The sequence below is a fragment of the Anas platyrhynchos genome, chromosome 1 (genome assembly GCF_047663525.1).
Source record: "Anas platyrhynchos isolate ZD024472 breed Pekin duck chromosome 1, IASCAAS_PekinDuck_T2T, whole genome shotgun sequence".
Taxonomy (NCBI): Eukaryota; Metazoa; Chordata; class Aves; order Anseriformes; family Anatidae; genus Anas; species Anas platyrhynchos.
Genome location: NC_092587.1, coordinates 22,096,574 through 22,119,535, shown reverse-complemented (window position 1 = coordinate 22,119,535; position 22,962 = coordinate 22,096,574). Strand labels below are relative to the sequence as shown.

Here is a 22,962-nt window from a genome sequence, read left to right as displayed (position 1 = left end):
AGCTCAGGATCAAGCTACACTGGAGCAAAGCCAAGGTAGTCTAGAGTGGCTGCGGGGCCAAACAAGAAACTCAAATGCTGATCCAATGATGTGCTCTCTGTGATTATATCTTTGCTTAGCCTTACAGTAAAAGGAAAGCAATCTACTATTGAAGTCTCCATACCCCTATCCCTTTAGATACAACATGTAGAACTGAGGATTTCTAGTTATTTAAATAATATGAGATATATATATGGCAAACTTTGAAAGAACAGAAATTCTAAGGAGGCAGTAGGACATAGTGTATGGATGTTACATAACAGCTTCTTTTCCTCTGTGTATTTTTGCATTTCCCTGGTTAGCTGATGGATTTTCCTTTTTCAACTAAATAATTAGCAGGTGACACTTGTTACATATTTTCAAAAAATATTTCAGAGGGACATTCCATTTCAGAAGGTGAAAAAAACATAGGTGTGCTAATTTAAGAAAGTAGTTAGATCCCCATAATCTCAGTGCATTCAGGTTGATTCAGTGATTTGTAATCAAATGTTGCCTTTAATGTTGCCAGGCACTGTAATGTTGCCAACATCTGCACAATAATAACCAGTATTAACTGCTATGTGATATGTTTTTTGCATCTTGTACATTTAGGACAAGATCAGTGGATAAAGATGCAAAAATTTTGCAATCATAGTTTTTTTTTTTTTTTTTTCCCTAAATTAGTTAAACACACTAATAGATCAGAGTTTCTACTTTTGCTGGCTATACTGGTAAATTCTAATAATAAATGTCCTTAACAGTTTTAAATCCTTATTTGTCTTAAAACATACAGAAAAAATTACAAGGAGATATGTAAATAGCATAGACCTACAACTCCAAATGTAAAAAAGTACTCTAGGAACAGAGACATAGAAAACCTATTGCTTATTTATCTAGACAGTTCCATTTCTGTGAAAAATCTTTTAATTAGGGTGCTAAACAATCAAGCTTCAATTCAAATATTGCAAATATGTTATAAAAAACATGAAAGATGTTAATTTCATGATAGCATGAAATCTAACTTTTTATTGCTCATTGAAACAACATAAGAGTGAGTGATGTAACAACCAACCATCATTATTAAATGAAAACTATTTTTTTGTTTCAAACTTAAATTTTATCCTTTACATCAAGACTTTCAGAGCATATTGATAGTTTATTTCTCTGAATCATGATGAGTTCTCTTTAGAGAACCTTTTATTTTTATAACCCTTATTTTTTATAACCCTTTGGAGATAATGCAGATGCTTTCTTTTAATCCCAAGGGTAAATTGTAATTTATGTTCTATAAAATAGAAAATTTTAATCTGAATGAAAACCAAAAATAATTCAGATGTTGATGATGGGTTGTTTCTTTCTTTGCATACAATGCATGATAAAAAAATCTTCCAATAAATGCATAAAATTAATCCTGTACTGCACTAAGATTTCTTGCTGCAGTGCTGTCTGTGTATAAATATGGAGTCATATTTATAGATGCTTTGATTCTGCTGTAACTACAATAAAAACACAATAGAGACTACGACTTGTAAATAAACAGGTAGTCATTTTTTAATGTGTATTCTTGCCACAATCTATCAACTTTAACCAATAATCCATTTCTTGGAGCAGTGCAAGTTCATTTCTCTTCAGGATTCAAAACAAAATTTCCCTCAAAAACACATTTCTTCATTTCAGATTGCATCCCAGAGTGTACTTCTCCATTCCATGGAGTTTTTGTTAGTGGTGGTAGTGTTTGTTTGTTTGTTTGTTTTTTTTTTCCTTTTTTTTTTTTTAATAAGTAGTTATAGTTATTCCCTTTTTTTAGTACGAATGAAACATGACCAAAGTTGTGCCATTTTAAGAAATATCAGCAGAGGCCTTTTTTTTTTTTTTTTTTTTTTTCTTTTGGCAATATGCATTATGCTGCTACTACCAAAAGTGCCTACAGAATATCTCTAAATTGCATCTGCAACATGCTTTAAAATTCTTTCTGTTCTGGCTGACTGAGCTCAAACAAAATGACGTCTTAGTCGTTTTACTTTCTGTTGGAACTACTTCAACCTTCTGTATGTATTTTTGAATTTTGGCATAAGGAATGTCTTCTGCTTTTTCTTCTGCTTTTCTATTATCTCTTGTTCTCTTCTGAAAATGGGGAGAGGGGTGACACTTTATATTAAGAGTCCATTTGGGTAGGATTTCTAGCAAGTCACCTAGAACCCACAGAAACCAAAACACAACAGACTAAAGAATATCCTCCCAGCCATGCCTTCTACTTATTTAAAGCATGCATCTGGGACACAGCTTTAGTCTTCATTGGATTAAAGGCTTAAAAGTCAGATCCTTTGTTTCTTTTGTGAATAACCTAATCCCAGACTAATATGAAAAGTTTGGGGTGAGGACCTGTTTTTCCACCATGTTCATCTCAAATAGTTAACACTACTATATTAAAAGTTTCTAACTCACTTCTGTAAGTCTACAGAGGAATAAATCTCTTCCCATGTACTTAATATAGAAGGGTTGTAATGTACACTTTTACACCATGTGGAACACTTAAAATTTAGGCAAGCCAACATCAAAGTTAATCACATTGGATGTTACCCTGCCTCATCGTAACTGGTGGCTCAAAGGAGGAAGCTATCATTGGTCTATAAAGTTTGATAGAGTACTTGAAAACATATCCAAATTTTAATATTCTGAAATGCAGCTGAGTCTCTTTCAATAATCTTACCTTTACATAAATAGCTCAACTAACAGCAAATAAAACTATATTCAAGTACCAGTCAAGCTGCTAATTTGTTAATAGAGCTGTAAGTAATAGAGAGAAGGACCATTTTCAAATCCATCCAGCTGTGTATGTTCCTGTAACATGGCTTAAAAGTGTTTAGGCTTCCAAGTATAACTAATAATAAAGAATATTCTGTATTTTGCAAACTAATTTTTGATTAAATGCTAATGTAATTATAAAAGTTAATAACCTAATGAAATTGGCACAAATTGAAAAAATATTAATATGGAAACCTCACTAATGTATCATCACTTTGATTTTGTGCTATGCACAGAATCCACAGATTCCACTAAATTCTTTACTGCAAATTATTATACTCTTAATTATCAAAAGTTCAATTTTTATGATACAGGTAACAGGAGAATTGAGAGAAACAGTCTATTTAAAAAAGAACGCCCCAGGAATTTGTGCATCAAATCCATTTTATTTCAGGCTTAGAGGGGAGAGATTTGACTAAGACTATGGGGAGCAACATTTTGGGTCCAATCTGTTCAGCATAAAACACAACCTGCTGCGTGGCCAAAATGATTGGATACCTTAATCCTCAGGAATAGCAGTAAATGCTTCCTCTGCTGAAGTAAATTAGAGAACTTTCTAAGACAAACTATCTTCTGCATATTTAATATTTCGTGCTATTAGAAATGCTTTAACCAGCCTTTGAGAAAATCTCTCTGACTCATAGCTTCTTGCAGTAAAATACACAGAAGTAGATGAGTTGCTATGGTGCCTCAATGTTGATGGACAGGACCACTCTTTGGTAGCCTTTAGAAGTATCAGCCTTTCCCTTCAGCTGTATGGAACTAGACACTTTGGACTTCACCAGCAACTGAAACTGAGGCAAAAGCATGTGCCTGTGAGGAATGAACTGACCTTCATCACTTTCCTCTTAAATGTCATGTTTACTTTGCTCAGATTCTCCCTGGTTTTGCTTAAGATCACATCTCATAACAAGGTCTAACAAATCTAACTTGGTTTTGAATTCGATACTGCTTTGACTATAGACCAGAACTCAGTCGATTACTGGTGAATAATACATCTCCCTAGAGCAGAACAAAATACTGCTGCCTGATGATGATGTAGGCATTGTCTGCTAATTATAGATTTATTCTCTCCTCACTGTCTTACAGAATTGTCTACCTGATTCATCTGTCATTCCCTTCAGTAGAGAAACTGGCATTTTCTTCTTTACGTGAGAATCATAGAATGGCTTGGGTTGGAAGGGGCCTTAAAGATCATATCGTTCCAAACCCCCTGCCATGTGTGGATGTCATCCACTAGATCTGGTTACCCAGGACCTCTTCCAACTTGGTCTTGAACACCTCCAGCAATGAGGCATTCACATTTTCTCTGGGCAATCTAAGATTCATCAAGACCATTTCACCAACAGCTTCTCTTAAGTGTGGTTCTATTTTTTGATGTAGACACTTATCAGCTATTGCCAGTTAGATCACTTTTTACATGAATGAATAGGGTTTATTTACACTACCAAATCCCCTTCGTGAAAATATTGTTGCCTTTTTTTTTTCATTAAATTATGTTTATTTGATGTCAGAAATAAAAGGTGTTATAGGAAAATGAAATAGTTTCCTATGATTCTGTCAAAGAGTAATTGAAAAACAAAAACAAAAACAAAAAAAAAAAAAAAACAAAAAAAAAACAATTAATTTCTCTTCATAAATGCACTGCTGGCTTGAGGAATTGTCTTACCAAATGGACCATAAATCAATATACGGAAAAATTAATAACTTGTATAGATATTCTTACTTGATTTGATAGATTTAAGAGGATGTTTTCAATTTAAACACTTAAGTTATGAAGCATGTCACAGTAATATTTTCCTCAAATCATGCAGCAGGCCTTCTTCCTGGTAATAAAGGTAATAAGGATATCTGAAGGGCTTATTAACTATGCAGGACTGCAGCTGTGATGTTTCTTACACTGACTAAAATGTAAAAATAATACACATTATGGATTCAGTTTCTTTGCACTCAGAGACCTTTTCACTTGGAATTGCAAGAGTTTTTACTGCACCTCACTATATCTTGAGTTAACTGTACTCTAATATATCTGAATATCCTGCACTGAACTGGAGATGCAATTCAATTTTCATTGGGTAATAAGGGTAAATCCTTTATCACCTTCCTATACATATTAATAATTAAAATACCTTGTTCCCAAAAACAGAGAATTGACCTCAATCACATTCCATGTCATAAATTCTGTATGTGAAGAAAATATATTGCTCAATTAATCAGTCCATAAGATCTGTACATAGCAAGAGTATGGCAATAAATTGTATTTACTTTTAGGTTCTACCTTCTAATTTCACATACAGCATTTTCATAATGTCTGATTTTAATCACATGGATTTGTAAGGTGTCTGAGAATCACAGAAGCTCCAAGCATTGCCAGCTATGCATGCTTACATTATAATCATACATTACTTAAACCCATTAAGAGTGATTCAGACCACTGTGCAATTTTAGTTCCTTGTATAGCAATCTGGATTAATTCCATTAAAATAATCAGCATGACAAAACAGAACTTATTTGAAATCATCTCATTTGAGACCCTGATTAGTCTCAATAATAAATTAATAGCGGTAAGTATTCCTTTCTTAATTTAACATAGAGGCACAGGAATCTAGACATTGGGAAAGCTTTTAACCCTGTCAGAATAAGGTACCAATGACATCATATAATTTGAGTGTTTCTGACTGTACAAATCCTTAAATGATGAACTGACAATAAGAACTCTTAGCTTTCAAATGAGCCCAACTTAAATTTTTTCAAAAAGTTTCTTTTCTCTATTGGTAGTTGTAGACTTGAACATCAAATTAAAAAAAAAAAATAGAAAAATAAAAAAATAACAACTTAATTAGGAGCACAGCTCTAGTACATTTTAAGTGGGACATTTAGTTCTATTGTGCTTAACGCCATAAAAAATGTCAAAACATGTCAACCTCAAAGGGTACCCATTTTAAAGCTCCTGTTTTAATGATAAATAATGATCTGAGAATGCAAATTTTGTACTCAGTGAAATAATAGAGAGGTGTCAGCTTTCTTGAATAAAACATGTAAAATTGTCTGAGATTAATATTAAGTCAAGAGAGTTCTGCATGGATTAATGTCTTAGCAAACTCATAAAATAGCAGGAGCAGATGAATTTTGTAAACAGTTGTTTCCAAAATAATTATTGCCTGAAAGGTTCAAAATTGTCCATGAGAAACCCGACACTTTTTTTTGTGTGTGTGTGTTTGTTTGTTTGTTTGTTTAATGTCCTCTATAGATACTGCTTTCTGTGGAAAAAATGTGATGAGGAGAGGAGAGGAGAGGAGAGGAGAGGAGAGGAGAGGAGAGGAGAGGAGAGGAGAGGAGAGGAGAGGAGAGGAGAGGAGAGGAGAGGAGAGGAGAGGAGAGGAGAGGAGAGGAGAGGAGAGGAGAGGAGAGGAGAGGAGAGGAGAGGAGAGGAGAGGAGAGGAGAGGAGAGGAGAGGAGAGGAGAGGAGAGGAGAGGAGAGGAGAGGAGAGGAGAGGAGAGGAGAGGAAGGAAGGAAGGAAGGAAGGAAGGAAGGAAGGAAGGAAGGAAGGAAGGAAGGAAGGAAGGAAGGAAGGAAGGAAGGAAGGAAGGAGAGAGACAGGGAGTCAGGGGCAAGGAAATGTATTGGTTTTCATGTATGAGACTACAGGCCTTGTTCTGCCCTTACTTTTAAGATTAAGTGAAAGATTCATATTTTAATGGCTGTAAATATATTTTGTTATAGTGTGTGACGTTTGCTAGATATTTCTCTCTGGAATTGTTGCAGTGTGTCAATGTAAATACAAATGCATATGTACAGGTAGGCAAAAAAAAAAAGATACTTTACACCACACACTAGCTACAAATCAACTTCATATAGAGAGAAATGGGTGTTCATCTATTTGAAACTTCTTTACTGTGAGAGTGGCAGATCACTGAAATAGGTTGCCTAAAGAAGCTGTACACTCTTATTTTCAAAAACTGCCTGGACATAATCCTGTGCAATGTGTGCTAGGTGACCCTGCTTGGCAGGGCTTTTGACTGGATGAAGTCCAGAGGTCCCTTCCAATGTCAGCTGTTCTGTGATTCTGTGTCATTCTGTGAAACACTTTACGTACAATATGAGCATTGACCTTTGTCTTTGGAATTCAAACACAAATTCTGATCTTTACTTATGAAGTAGAACAACTGTGGAGAGAGACATAGATCAATCTTATGATTCTGTATTTTATTTATGCCCAAGAAATATCATGCTAATCACTTTGTCATTTTCTTCTTCCTTTTTCCCCGTTGCCCCTCCCCCCGCCCCCCCCATTTAGAGGAAACTACAGAGAAAAATCTTTTCATTGAAAATGAAAGAAAATTAAAAAAATACAAATACACACTTTGAAACACCTCCACTACGAATGAACGTTCAAGTCCTATTTCTGTTAAATGATGACCATTGCTCATAAAATACTGAGCATGTGCTAGGGTAAAAACTCTTAGAAAGCATCTTATTATTTTGTAGGCAGTCTAATGAAGTCAAACAATGAGAACATTGGAGAAGGGAGATCTACTGAGTCATTACACAATTACACCATATTGTACATCATCATTTATAAACTTAATTGACAAGAAAAAAATGATTTCAATAATTTTAAACAGTAAACATCAATTTCACATAAAAATATTTTTTTTTCTGTATAAAAAAAATAAACAAATGTGAGGAAAATATTTCAAATGTGGAATCTCTATTAAAAAAAAAAAATCCATAAAGTGACAACATATTTACTTTTTGCCAGAGAAAAACAAAGACAAGTAGGAGCATGAAAATTTTGAGATCTCTCAGTATTCTTTAATCAAATAGCTAGAAAGGGCTGGTTATGGTCTACCAGCTGGGAACACCAAGAACCTAGGGAACCTAGGGCTGTGTCTTGGCTTGGAAATGCTCTGGCTTGGAAATAAGAGTCTTTATATTTTCCTTTTTTTCCTTAAAAAAAAAAAAAAAAAAAAAACAACAACAACAAAAAACTTTTAATTTCTACATACATAGCAATAGGCTGCTGAATTACTTTAGAAATTTCTTAGAGGTTTCTTTCCATAAGTGAAATTAATGATTAAACTGTCCATTATAACTGAAAAGCAATTGTTTTTAAACACCATGCTTTGATAGCTGTTCTAAGAAAAACAAAGGCAATAGTAAAATAGAAGATTGCACTCAGTAGTAATTCAAATCTCATGTACAAATAAATTTATTCATTCCTATTATAAATGTAGAACTTCTGTCCCCTTCAAAATCATGCTGAACTGTGAGATTTTCTGTTTAACATACAACTGGCAGAAGAATATCCAAGCAGAAGCAAGTGTCATATCAATTACATCAGTGCACTGTGTGCTGGTGGTTATGACCACCCTTCAGTTATGAAGGTGTCATGGAATATTACACAGATGAATCCTTCAGGGGAACAAACCTTCTTTATATTTTGTAAATAAAAATAAACACAGGAAACAAAAATCATCATATTTCAAAGTGATTACTTGTAATCAAAAGCAAAAGCTTTTACTCCAATAAAGAGAAACATGCATGTTTTCTTCCCCTTATGGAGACTGAGGACTCTCCAATAAGACAGTACGATGTCCTTCACAGCACAAGTCAACTTTGTGAATTGTAACCCACTGAACTCAATGTAGCAACAAAACTCAAATGTTGCAGTTGCATCCACACAGTACTACCTTTGTTAAGGGGGATTATTATCATCTTGAGGCACAGTGACTTAATTCTAAAACACAGAAAACGTTTAAGCATAAGAAAATTTTTTTTTACTGTGAAGATGCTCAAACATTGAAACTGATTGCTTAGAGAAAATTCTGCAGTATTCTCCATTCTTGGATATATTCAGAACAGGACTGGATGTTGTCCTGAGCGGTCTGATCTAGCCGAACCTGATCCGAGCAGGGGGCTGGAGCAGGCAGTCTCCAGGGGTCCCTGCCAACCTCAGCAATACTGTGATCTTGTTATTGTTAGGATAGAAAAATGTTACCTTGAATGGCTGTAAAAGCCCAGGTTTTCCTTTCATGTATCAGTTCACTTTTAAATAATACATTAATAGTGACTTGAACCAAGGACTCACGTAAAAATTGACACACAGCACTACTGTCAACTCCCACCACACGAGGTCTAGCAACCTGTATATATGTTCACCTCTGTAAACCAAGTCAGACACAGCTACATTGTTTTCCTGAGGAACGGAGACGAGATTAATAGGAAAAGGCACGGGATTAAAGACTGTCTTCTGATGATGTCTCCCATTGCATGACCTCAGTGTGTCACCCCAGGGAAATACTGTGACATATGATACACACAGAAAGTTAGCACACCTGTACATAATGTTGACTAACCTCATACAGAGAAGATTTTTTGTATCTCGTGAGACAGAAAGTTAACCTCACAGAAATGTTCCCTTTATTTCCCTCTTTTCCTCTCTTTCAGTAAATCACTTGTTCAAAAACAGATATTTTTTCATTAGTGTCCAGAATGGTTTATTCCACTCTTTTCATCTCCCCAAGTTGTTGCAATAGTTAGAGTCAGCCAGAGAAAACATGACAGGTTTGTATTTCATGACATGACATGAAATACAGCAATCTTTAGGGAGAAAAATGTTTCAAGTAAAAAGCGTATAGATTATCTTTTTATGTTAAACTTTTATGCTAACCAAATGAAAATAAATCACTTTGTTTATGCTTTAACAACACAGACTAAGAAGAATATAAGCTGGAAATGTAGATAATTATCACTGCAAACCTTACAATATGCTGCCTACCTTTGTCATCATAGCAACATTCCCATTTGCCAGCTACATACTTTGCTCCAGGTTTTCTTTAATATCCCTAAAGAATCATTTTAAACTCCTTCTGTATTTATATTCCTAGAGACAGGGATTCCCTTTTCACAAAAATTGCATAGAAATAAAAAAGGTTTAGAAGAGGAAAAAAAATGTGAACTGCAGCCAATATTCATATAAACCAAATGGTCTGGTACATTACCTAAAGCAAAAAATGCTTCCACTTGGAAGCTAAATTCAAAATGACCTTGTGCTTTTTTCAAAAAGGCTGGCAGCTGAGGTCACTGGAGTGAATTGTGATAGACAGTGCTTCTCTCTATAGTTAGAAGGCATTTCTAGTACGTGAATTACCACCAAGTAGGGAAAAAAAGGAAAACATAGCAAAGCACATTGTTCCATTTCCTTGTAAAATAATGGCAAATATAGCCTAAAACAATTATGGGTTTCATGAAATAATATTTCATGAAGTTTTCAGCAACTTTATTTTACCACCAAATACTTTCTACCCCTTTCAATTCTACATTCATAAATTAAGCCTGTACTTTAACAGTCTCTACTGTTGACAGCACAAGCAACAGTAACTGCATTTCCCCCGCAGGCAGATTCCAGCTGCACAGATTATGTAGCATTGTTTAAAAATATATATTGCAGTTGTGCTAGAGCTGACTAAATCATTGAGCAAAAAAAAAAAAAAACAATGAAATGGAAAAGAAGCTGGAACTTATAGTAAGTCTTTTAATTGAGCTTTAAATATGCAAGCTGAAAGAAATTTCCCTCTCTTCACTTCTGTAAGGAAATTGTTAACAGTAATTTCAGAAGAAGCCAATTTTCAAAAGGGTATTTTTTCAATTCATTGTCTTGCAAACACAAGAGCAACCTCTGTCTAAGGATTTTAATCTGTCAATAGGACTGCATGAGTCCTCAACTTGTTTCAATAATAGCAGCTTTTCACTGAAATATTTTGATCGACAGATTCTTATTTTTAACATCTGTCTCTTGTGGGAGCAACTTAATGTTAAGAGGAAAAATACACTTGGGATTTCAAAGCAGGTGGAAAAACTCACAGTTCTGACTAAATGAGAACTGCTTCTAATCCTGTGTTTTCCACTGTGCCTTGAAGTATCCTATATATAGAAGAAAACACATCTTATCACTTCTGAAACATTTAAAGAAGACAAAAAAAAGAGAGCACATGTAACTTACCATTAAAGTTTACTGCCCGGATATAAGTAAGTAGTTCTTTACCATCAATTGTGCTCATCCTTGGGCATAGACCAATATATCCTGGACAGAGATCTTTGTGCATGTTGTGTAGTGCATAGGCCATGGAATATACTGCATCAATTACAAACTGAACTTTTCCTTCTTGCTCATAGGCTGAATCTCTTGCAATTCTTTCTAAGCCTAAGAAAGAAAGAGAAAAAGTCTGTTTACTTCAATGTGTATGTATGTGTTTGTGCACGTGAGCAAAAATTCACAGAAGAACATAAATGATTACAGTTAGATAGATAGGTAAAGTTAGGACTCAGCTATCCATCACCTAAATAAACAAGACAAGGGAAAATATAGTCATCTGGTTTTGTCTCTAATCCTTTTACATTGTGCCAGGTATATAAACATTATGTTGAGTCCCAGGCTGGGAAACAGGACAGAACATTTCATTACATGAATAAGAAATATATTTATATATATATATATATATATATGCACTTCCACACGCCAGTAGAAATAGTGTTTGCAACTTATTGACTTTCATTCAACAACTGTTTATTGTTATTTATAGGACACTTCTACAGCAGCTTGACATTCTGTTTCAGATAAATTTAAGGCTACCTTGATTTTTATCTATGTCTATTGCTTGATAAACATTATTTAAACATGTCAGGACAAAAAAGCTGAATGTTTGCCAAGTGATGTGGCCATCTGTCTCCATATTGAAAAGTGCTTATTCTTAGACTTTTTCGCTGTATTTGTTAGTGAATTATGCTTCACATTGAGAGCCATGTACTGTTTGCTCTTTTCTACAGGGACATTTTTCCTACAGAGGGAATACAGAGAAAATCAATACATTATGAGATTTTGATTCTACAGGGATTTCCCACATTAATCATCTACCTCCAAATCCAGAGATATCTTTTATGTTCAGGGGTGATATTACTAAGTGGAAAAGTTAAAATTAAAGTTCAGAAAAATTATGTTTTAGGCACGACAGCCAACCATGTCCTCTGTGGGAATACAGGCATTGATTTCTAAGGCACAGAATTTTCTTTTACAAGGGGAAGGAGGTCTTTACGGATCTTGACATGAAATCTGTCCTGCTAAAGTCTACAGCCAAGTTCCCATTGACTCGGGGAGCAAAAGACTAAAACCAAGGTTATCTACTAGATAACAGACTCATTCAGTGTAAAAATAATCCATTCATATTATTTGAAACTAAAAATATAAAAATGAACCAAAATTTTATGCACCATTTCTTTAATATTCTTTACCTTATTTTTTGTTTTTATCTCAAAACAATGTTTTATCAATTCATTATATTAATGTTGATGCATCCAAATTTTGCAAATTTGCATTCCATATGACTGCAAATTTACTGTATGCAAGATCTTTCTTTAGAAAAAATACGCAAGTTCATATGACATGGGAAAAGAATCAGGGACTCTATTCAGAGCCTTCTGTTTGCTTGCTGTACTTCAATGCCACTGTATCACATTACAATGGTAACATATGAACAAATCTGTAATCTGACAATCAGCAGTGTTCAATGTTTTAAAATATCCCTGAGCACTGGGAGCAATAAATAGAATTAAAAAATTATGACAGGCTTTTATTTCTCCTTAGGGAGAGAAATAAAAATGTATTTAGGGATTAAAGGAAGAAAAAGAAGAAAATAATAATAATAAAATTAAAAAAAAACAAACATGCCTGCTTCTTGAAAAGGTACCAACTGTTACTGACCATGAGAGTAAAGCACATAACTTTGTGACTTATTACAAGTAACTCAACTAACACTTTTCAAAGTGTTCTGTCTAATGATTGGCAAATGATTAGTAAATTGTGCAACACCACTGCAACCAAGCAAACAGAAAACTTCTCCTTGCACATGCTGAAAATTACACAGTTCCTTGAAATGCATTACCTAGACATGAAAGAGGATATTAAGGATGTAAGAGATGTGGCTTAATTAGATTGCAACTTTATTAACTTATTTCATTTGTGAACTAGCTTCCAACTGTAATTGATGGGTACTGCTTAGGAGCCCTCCCTTAATTGTTCCTGTCTGGTTAAGACAGGAATCAAGACGGTATGCCTGCCAGTCAAGGAGTGAAGGGCAAGTTTTACAGAACTGCTGCAGGCACACAGCAGTCAATAACCTGCATTTTTTCCTGAGAGCTTCCACATCCTCTAGATGTGATGGTCAGGACAGGAAATGTTTGAAGGACAAGAGGGAATGGTTTTAAACTAAGACGGGAGATTTAGGTTAGATATTAGGATACATTTTTTCACTCAGAGTGTGGTGAGGCACTGGAACCAGAGAAGCTGTGGATGTTCCATCCCTGGAGGCATTCAAGGCCAGGCTGGATGTGGCTCTGGGCAGCCTGCTCTAGTGGTTGGCAACCCTGCCTAGAGCAAAGGGGTTGAAACTAGATGATCTTTAAGGTCCTTTTCAACCCAAGCCATTCTATGATTCTATGATTCTATGAGACATACTTCTTTCTATTTCCAAGCCAAATGTAATTCTCCTCACACATCAGACAGACGGATGTGTATGTTGAAGGGAGGAGGGTTGGTGAAAGATAGAATGAAATCCTTTTCTATAATAAATGCTAAGTCATAATGCCCTAAAAGCAGCAAACACTTGTGCAAATAAATTGTACTAAGTAGTACAGATTTATAAAGAAAACAAAAAAAAAAAAAGAAAGAAAGAAAAAAAAAATATATATATATATATGGTCTCCTCTATTACACTGTACTTTAAGCACACTCTGGATTTCTATAAATTTCTTCCACAGTTTCTTTCACCTTTACTCTTCAGGAATATGTAAATATGTGATCAGAAACTAATTTATCATATAAATTCCAGATTTAAAAAGATTATAAATTAATTTATTACCACTGAGTGTCTTTCCTTAATTATGAAGGGGTGAACAACATCACAAAATTTTTAAAACTAATTTTTAAAACTTTTAAAACTATAAAACCCAGAAGACAATAGAAAAGAAGTCTCTGCTTTCCGTAGGAGAAATGAATAAATAAATAAAAACTGAATTACATGTTCTTTCTTCTTGAAGTTTCTCTCCATTTTCTCTTTCCAGAATTCTCAAATGTTGAAAACATTAATTTATAAAGATGACAAGAACTCATCAACTTAAATCTGATTAAATCTGATTATATTACACTGTCCTAAATAAACATTAATGCATAATTGTAAAATGCTTCATATTGTCTGAATCATAAATATATTCATCTACTACAAAGATAATATTACATGTTTGGAAGACATGATTATCATTTGTCTTCAGATTGTATATGAAGTAATAATAGCTTCATTTATATCTTGACACTGAGCTCAGCAAGGCATACTTTTACACACATGGCTGACTTGAAATAATAAAACAATATGTATCTCATAACAGAAATGTTTTAATGCTTTCTTAATGATCACTTCAATTTCTCATCCTACAGTAAAAGATTGCTTAGGCTATGTCATTACCAAAAAGACTGTGAAGATGTTTAAAACTCTTGAACCCAGGCTCTTCATACCTGCTTGGTCTGACAGTGTGCCAAGACCTGAGACAAGAACTGGGCTCATGCCATCCTTCCCTTCTCTGATTTCCATACAAAGGAAATCCAGATAAATATGTCATGGTATTTTCCAGCAGGTCTTCCAATCTAGATGTTGAATAGTGCAAGCTTGTGGGGAATCACAGCAAAATGTTAAGACTTTCTCTGACCAATGGGGAAAATACACGTGTACTAATGCTATCATCTTGGGCTACAGAAGAGCTAGGAAGAAATGTATCACAAACCCAGGAAAAGTGTCAGCTGTTCCTGACTGCCTTTAGTTGGAATCTTCTCATGAACCCCGGAGACCAACAATGATCCTCTACAAGCCTGTATAAGGTTGCTGTAACTACTCTTGCACTTCCTGAGCGAGAGTGACAAACTGGACTGGCAGGAAGCATTGTTGGAACACCTTCTAACCGTTTCCCCTTTGTATCCCTGTATCTCTGCAGGGATAAGAGTGTTTTCTGTTTGGGATGGTGGAGCTCAGCTATAGCAGGAAAAGATAAGGAACATAAACTGAGACATGGATGAGGTAGGTAAGGGGCTGTGGCCAGGGATTATCATTTGTGAGGGAAGGAGAAGCAGGTGACATTGCCAATTCCCCAGGTAGGATGTTGGAATCAAGAGACTTTGGGTAACATACCCAAGAGAAATGAGGCCTTCACTTTCATAAATTAAAATGTATCTTAATTAAAAACTTAACAATGCAATACAGTAAATAAATTAAGATTAATGTAATATAGCTAAGGTAATAAATTCATACATGGGTGATGATACCACCTGTATGATATAAGCAAAGCAACCAAAACTTGTCATTGATCTCACTAACAGGTGACTGCAGTGGGATATATATTACATAATTCACCTATATATTAGAAACTGTCTTCTAAATGATAATCTCAGGGTGTAGGTAGATTACATTTCTGTGCACATGTCCATGGCAACAAGAGTACAGAGCAAACTATTTATTATCTTCTGTTCTATATAGATAGATAAAAATCTAGATAAGGCAAATAGATATACTTGTTTCATAATTTGTGATACAGAGAAATTTAATAAATTACTTTATTTATCAACTACATATCTTCTGGAAATACCCAGTTCATCTTACATTTTTGACCAATCCCATTCATGCTGTCTTACCAACATGTCTGTTTCCAATTTGCATTATTGAAGCAATTTGTGTAAAAATGCAACTGACATTATCTCTCATATTTATTTCTATATTTTCAAGAATCCATCCTATATATATAGTTAAAAAAATTATGTTACTTGAAGACCAAATATTAATATCAAAGACCTTGTATACAACAGCTAGTTAGAGCTCCAGGCTTGAACAATGGGGTGCAGGGTTTGAAAAAGGTTTTGTGTTCTGGACAGTTCGGAGAAACAGGAGTGGGGGTCAGTTTAGAAGAACAAATGTCAGTGCTAAGCAGGTGCAGTGTGCATGGGACTAGGATACTAATCTTTGGAAATAAAAAAAAAATAAAAAATGACAGGTTAATCATCAGGTTCCAAGCTTAGAAAGGAGTGCAGAAAATAGGAACACATAACTAGAGCTCCACTTGGGAAATAGGATGTTTCAAGGTGTTATCTTGATTTCCTAATATTTAGTCAACAGATGGAAACATTCCTCTTTGAAATCTATCAGCAACACATTTTTCAATTTGAGCCACCTTGATTTCTATCATTTTAAGGTTCTTATTCAAAATCAACATTCAGTGTTTACAGAACTGTATGCAGAAACCATTACTTTTATTAATCAACCTTAAAATATTTATTTTCATTTCTCACTGTTTATTGGGATCTATACTAAACACAGATATAAATATAATCTACACTAAATCCATGAAAACATCCAGCCAGCTGTTTGAAAACTCACATGAAAGTTTTAGAAAATTCCTGTTAAAAAACTCTCATCTTCAGTTCTTGCAATGTGTCTTTCACTTAGTTAAAATGAAAATTGTTTTGTCATCATTATCTGGTAGTGTTATAGCATTTATTTCACTAACCTAATAATATTAATATGATACTTGTGATTTTTTGTGCCAGTTTTGATATATCTAACAATGGATAAATATTCAACATCTACTTGAAAACCTCATGTGAGAAACACTGCTGACTATAGATTCAATGTATACTATTTTAACCTACTTATTGCTATGTTTGTTATTTATTGATGTAAGTACTCTTAGGGTTGGTAATTTCTGGTAAAATCTGTGATTATCTAGGAAAAAAAAAATAAAAACTTCTATAAACAAAGCAAAACAAGGCTTGTATGTCTTTTCCTTCAGTTAGAGGACAGCAATATGAATACCTGTCTTAGCAGTGATAGAAATCCTACTGCAGAAGGGATAGAGTCTCCTAACTATGGATTCATCACCAACAAGGGAAAATCCCTTTCAAAGAGTTTGTATTCCTCCTGCATTTCCACATTCCCATCTATTCTTCTTTCATCCTGTCTCCTCTCATACGTGCTGAGTGGCAAATCCACTTTTTTAGGGACTGTGTTGCAATTAAGGGGAGAAAGATCTGTGGGGGTAATAGTGTGAGGACAAGTAATGTTGGAGGATGGAACGATAATAATAATGATTTGTGAAAATGATGATAGGCAAAATGGTTACCTGTGAAAAATCTATTCTGCTAGTTACCATTTACCTGCATTTGTTATATATGCTCGAGTGTAATTACTGTATAAAGGCCATTGATGCATCTGTGTAACTCTTGGTTGTTGTTTTTGTTTTGTTTTGTTTTGTTTTCCCCTAACTTACGTGTTTACAAGTCTGGATCTTACATATCTATTAACATTTCATCAGTTTGCAGCTATAATTCACATTTTTCACTCACAGCTAAATTATTTATCTCATTTACTTGGCTCACAAAACAGTTTAAGTTAAGCTATACTTGGAAGCAAGCAAAATCAAAGATAAATATTATTGTGTTGGGATTGATCTTTCTCTGCATGTCAATCACTATCACAGCTAAATCACTAGCACTTTTAAGTAGGCTCCCACCACTCTTTAGCTCAGGCATGAAAGTTCTCTATTTGTCAGAATTTGTTAGAACTTCCCATCTTTGCAGCTAGTTTTTCCTCAGAAAGTTGTCATCTATAAATATTAGCCATTTTAGCAGTCTCAGCAGGAAGCACTATGGTGCTCCCATTGCAGTCTTCCCTGATTATTCAGTTGCTTTCCTTACACATTGTAGAGAGTTTGCTTTCTTGGAACAAATAATGCAATAGAAATCGTTAGCTTCAGTTACTGAAATTTCAGGGGGTGATGTACTTTTACAGTGAAGGAGTTGAGCTTTCTAGTAGCCACATGGTAACAGTGATGCTTGTTCTGTACATAAGTTAGTCCACAGAGAGCCCCATAAAACTTTTCTGTAATAGTATAATGTCGGTTTAGAAAGCAATTCAGAGAGGAAGCTAAGGATTATATCAATTTTCTTTCTTAGCCATTCCAAAAAGAAAATTGAGGATGCATAGGCAATGATAGTTAAATGATGCAGTTTGACTGTCTATTCTTCAACAACTAACAGAAGAGGTTTTGTGAATTGGTACCTGATGCAATTTTGGAAGGGTAATACTTTATGCCAACTCACCAGAATATATATATATATATAGCAAGACCAATTAGTAAAGGTCTGAAAAAACAAATTAAAACAAAACAGTTTTTCAACCCAAGAGGAATGTGGAGATTTTAAAATAGATCCTATGCAGAACTGGGCTGAAACTTCATACTTTCAGAAAACAATGCAAACAGAATAGCCAAAATAATATTTCAGGTGAGTGAACATGTTTTAATAATTTTCACTTTTACTTCACTTCAAATGGAAAACTAGATTTTTTGTTTGTCTTGTTCTTTAAATGGAGGACTTCAAAAACAAAACAAAACAAAACAAAACAAAAAAACAAACAAAAACAACAACAACAAAAAAAAAACAATTCCCTGCACACAAACATTTTTCATTGGAAATACCATAACATTTTTCCTGACCTTCACAGTAAATCAGATTTTTTTTTTTCAGCATTACACTTCTAAAAATGCACAATAGTATACATCAAAGTTGAATTAAACCATAATTCTGGTCACTTTTCTTTTTCTCTCTTTTTGTTCCCACAGCTATGTGTGACATTTACTTTCTAAGCGTTTTCACTCAGAAAAAAAAACAAATCAAGTTGCATTGCTCATTTTGGTGCTTTGAGTCACTAACAACACTTTAAATATTCTTATCAGAGTGAAAGGGAAAAAAAATACACAAAACCCTCTTCAAGTTATTGCTTTCTCGTTGCTTAATTAAATCTCATTGAAATACTGTTTAAAAATTTGGTTAGCACAGGCATTCAGAACTCTCATACATGTAAAACTTCAGTCTACGATATCTACCAGCATCAGTATTGTGTACAACGGTGTCTTGATGATCCAAGATTTGCTCTGCTGTTAGGCTAAGCAGTACTGACTACATTCAAATAATGATATGACACTGTTGGAAATGGTTTCCACCAATCTAAGAATCATGAAACATATGTAAAAGATGCATCAAAAATATGGTGGGATAAGTAATCTCTCCTTCAGGTGCAACAAGCAATATCAGTGGAACTGGTCACATAGGAATATATTATTTAGTGAGGACAAAACTCAAAGCTATGTATAACATTACAAAAAGTTTTATGACTACGTTATCAACTGACTGCTGCTTTGAAACTTGCAGGCAGAGCATTATCAGTGTTACTGCCAGAAGATACTTGTCCTCGAAAAATGGTGCTCTGGCAGATCTCCATTCACTGGTTCACTTTCTGGTGGCAATATATCTGACAACCTGAGAGCACATACCTGTTCCAGAAATACCTACAGCCAAAAAAAAAAAAAAGACACTGCAGGAATTTGAATAAAAAGGAAAGAGAGAGAATTGGGGCGTTAAGAGAGGATCCACAGCAATTAATAAATCTGATATTATAGTATGTTTTGTTAGCTTTTCTCCAAGTTTTATGTCAGACAGAAAATTACTGTCAGATTTTGAAAAACTATTTATCATTCGTTCAATATATATAAGGAAGAAATTTTTCATGATGAAGATGGTGAGACACTGGAACAGGTTTCCCAGAGATGCTGTGGATGTTCCATTATGGGAAGCATTACAAATCAGGTTGGATGGGGTTTTGAGCAACCTAATCTAGTGAAAGATATCCCCGTCAGTAAGCAGGGGTGTTGGACTTTATTATTTAAGTTTTCTTTCCAATCCAAACCATTCTTTGATTCTATGATTTTTCAGGTTTCCTAAATATTTATACAATTATTAAATGTCACTCAAATCCCATCGTGCTTCATCTGTTTTTATTTTAGGATGCACACTAAAGTATCTCATGTCTCAGATTTCCTTGTGTCTTATACCCTTATAAGTTTATTTTTTATATTATAACATTTACAAGTATTAGTGATCCACTGCTTCTTACATTCTTCATTTTGTATTATTTAGTATGTATTAAAGTAATAGAGTTTATTTGATTTTATGTTGGACTATTTGATTCTATGTTGGCATTGGACTTTTTTAACCCTTTAGTTGTATATATTGTACATTACATATGAAAATACAAATTTAATGCATTATCTTCAATTAAAATAATGCCAAACATAAGATTGCTGCTCTTTGTTTTACATATATCTATATATCAGTACATATTTACAAAAATAAAAAATAAAATAATAACAATCAGCTGCAAATGTGAAGCCATGAGCTAACTGTCATTCCCTAAATTCTACAGAAACAGGGATTTTTAGCCTCAGAAGTTGTCAGTTTGTAAATGAGGAATGTTATTTGTCTGATTTTTGTACAGGAAAAAAATTGTTTAAATTATATCATAAAATTATGTGTTTGTCATAATTAAAGCATGTCAAAAATTTAATCTGATCTTTCTAAATTAAATAATATGAAGATAAAGCAGAAAACTTGCTTACTATTTGCTAACACAGAGATCTAAGAACTACTTGATCAAAGATATATTTTAAAAGTTATTCAAATTTTAAGTTTCAAAGTCAGCTCAACTTTTGTGACTTTACTTTGAATTTCTCTACCCATAAATATAAATGTTTTCACTAATAATAGCAAATAAAAGAAGATAATAAAATGGAAGCGTTTGTCAGTCCCCATACAACTTGATCTTCTCTAAAGTCTACAAAAATTTGCCACTGTTATATATCCTGTTCATTTGATAACTGGGATCTAAAGATATGCTCAGGAATTTCAGTACTGCTCCTTGGTAGTCTAGAACACTCTTTCAGTAGGTACAATCCATTAAGCATGAATACAAATTTTTTGAGAAATCACCAATCCCAGAATAGGGTCAGAACACCAGTGAGTGTTAGCACAAGCAGACAAACAAATATTTTGCTGAATTTCTCTAATTAAAAGGGGGCAAAAAATCATGGAAAAATCATGGTGAGAATGTAGAAAGAACCTACATTTTCTAACATAGATTACCCGTGTGAATTTCTAACTATGGTAAGAAATTGCTATGAAATAGTCCAGGAACATAGGTGGAAATAACTGATATTACTCTAAAACCCCATAGATGTACGACTTCTAATGCAGACTTCAGTGTACAACTACAAAGCCTAAGCAATAGCTATCAGCTTCAGAAAGGTTTCAGCACAAGCAACTGTTGTCTGTTAGCATTTAATCTCAGAGGACCTAAGGTGCGTAGCAACAGTATGTATAAAAATCTTTTCCTCTGCTTATTGACTGTGAGAGCAGTTAAGTTTACACTTCAGACTATAAACTCTTGGGACTTTTTTCCTCAGGAGTATTATTTTTAGTTACAAACTTGATTGACACCTTGCTTATAAGAGGCCTTCCTTGTCATTGGAAAGTATTTGCTGGAAGTATAAACAGACATGAAGGTATCTAAGCACATTGGTTTCTTAAGTATCTATGGTCACTATTTGATTTGACTCTTTTCAGAGACAAAAGAGTTAAGTTACAACAAGACTTCACCAAAAAAGTTGCAACATCTGAACTAGTTATATTAATGACTATGGACTGGATGTTTAGTTTCTCACTTCTGTGAGAAATTCTGCAAAAGCAGACTAATTCAGACTGCAAACAGTTCATAGTCAGCTATTTAACAAAGACAGCATCAGCTTGAGATGTTATTATGCCCTTTTCATTATCCATTGGTTGGCTTGTTATTAATCTGTGAGTAGGAATGTAGGCCTTCGCAGCTGAGCTGATGGAAAGAGCTTCATGTGGGGGCCTCTCCTCTGATTTTCAGAAATCTAGGCTGAATGATCTGCCTCTACATCAAATAAGGGCCATATGTGATGGCTGCTCTGGTTTGGTTTGAACTCTGCAAGCTAAGGGGCATCTCATCAGGGCCATTTCTGCAATATTTGATGCATTGTGTATGCAGAGAATTTAAAGATTCGGAATGTATTGTGAATATCCACTTGCACTAAGTGGTTCAGTGTAATGATTTCACATCAAGTAACAGATAATTTTTGTTCATTAGCTTGTGGTGTTTCCTTACAGTTAGTTGCTTAGATAGGGATGCATCTCATGCAGTCTTAGTGATCTAGTAATTCATTGTCTAGCCTAAAAAAAGCTTTTTTTTATTTCCAAAAAGAGGTAGGAAACCCCTGACTATAATTATCTCAACCCCTCTGAAAAAGGAAGCATCTAAGGAAATGGTCCTTAAAAAAAAGTGCCCAGCTGAACTGATTTGTTCCTGTGTGATTACTTATTTAACTCTTAAAACAAATATTAGGCAATATAAATCCCATACCCCTAAAAAACACGTCTTTCACTAATCTTGAATTTAAACAGCAGTTCAATGAACATCATATCCCTTTTGTCAAGACACAAAACTCATTAAACTCACTGTGGTGTCTGGCATTTCCATTGAGAATGGTTTCTCCTCCATTGTTTAGCTTCTTGTCCACATACACTTTCCTCCCTCCCAGGTGTTTCTCACTTAACTAAAGGTCTGAGATTCTCTCAGCTGCCAGCTCACACATCCCACTCCTGTTCATACTTGGTGGTTTGGGCTTGTATTATTTTCCTTTGCCTACTCTGTCAACAGCACAATGCTCTTTAACATTTTCTTCAAAGTCTGTGAGACAACTATGTAGTCCTCAGAGGAAGCCTAATGCTAGTATCTCCCACAGTGTCTTGTATGCTGTCTACTGTTCAGTCTGCTGCTATGAGGATAGAGACTTAGAACCATCAGAACAAAAATGCAGTTGTGCTTATGTTTTCTCACAGTTTCTGCAAGGATTGAGTTTAGATATGAAAGAATACAGAGCATTTGATTTAGCTCACAGGACTGCATGTTACTACCTAGCAGACTATCATGAGAAAGGATTTCAAGACAAATGCAATGAAAACCAATGTAAAATGAAAATAAACATAATAAAACATATAATAATTTCACTTTGAGTTATTACTGGGTTTATACATGTATTCACAGCAGAAAACATCCAAGAGGAAATTTTTGTAGCTGGACAAAATAGAACTAGTCATGATGGAGTTCCCATGTGGAATTAGAGGGTGT

At 34.4% G+C, this 22,962-nt stretch overlaps 1 protein-coding gene across 4 annotated transcripts in view; it reads right to left on the bottom strand.

Moving 5' to 3' along the window:
• GRM8 (glutamate metabotropic receptor 8) overlaps positions 1-22,962 on the bottom strand; it is a 354,422-nt gene that overhangs the window by 123,493 nt on the left and 207,967 nt on the right. For all 4 annotated transcript variants that reach the window (XM_038172100.2, XM_038172096.2, XM_038172110.2 and 1 more), the window contains exon 7: positions 10,830-11,030. In XM_038172100.2, coding sequence (XP_038028028.1) covers positions 10,830-11,030 — 201 coding nt within the window. The remainder of the gene's footprint in view (positions 1-10,829; positions 11,031-22,962) is intronic.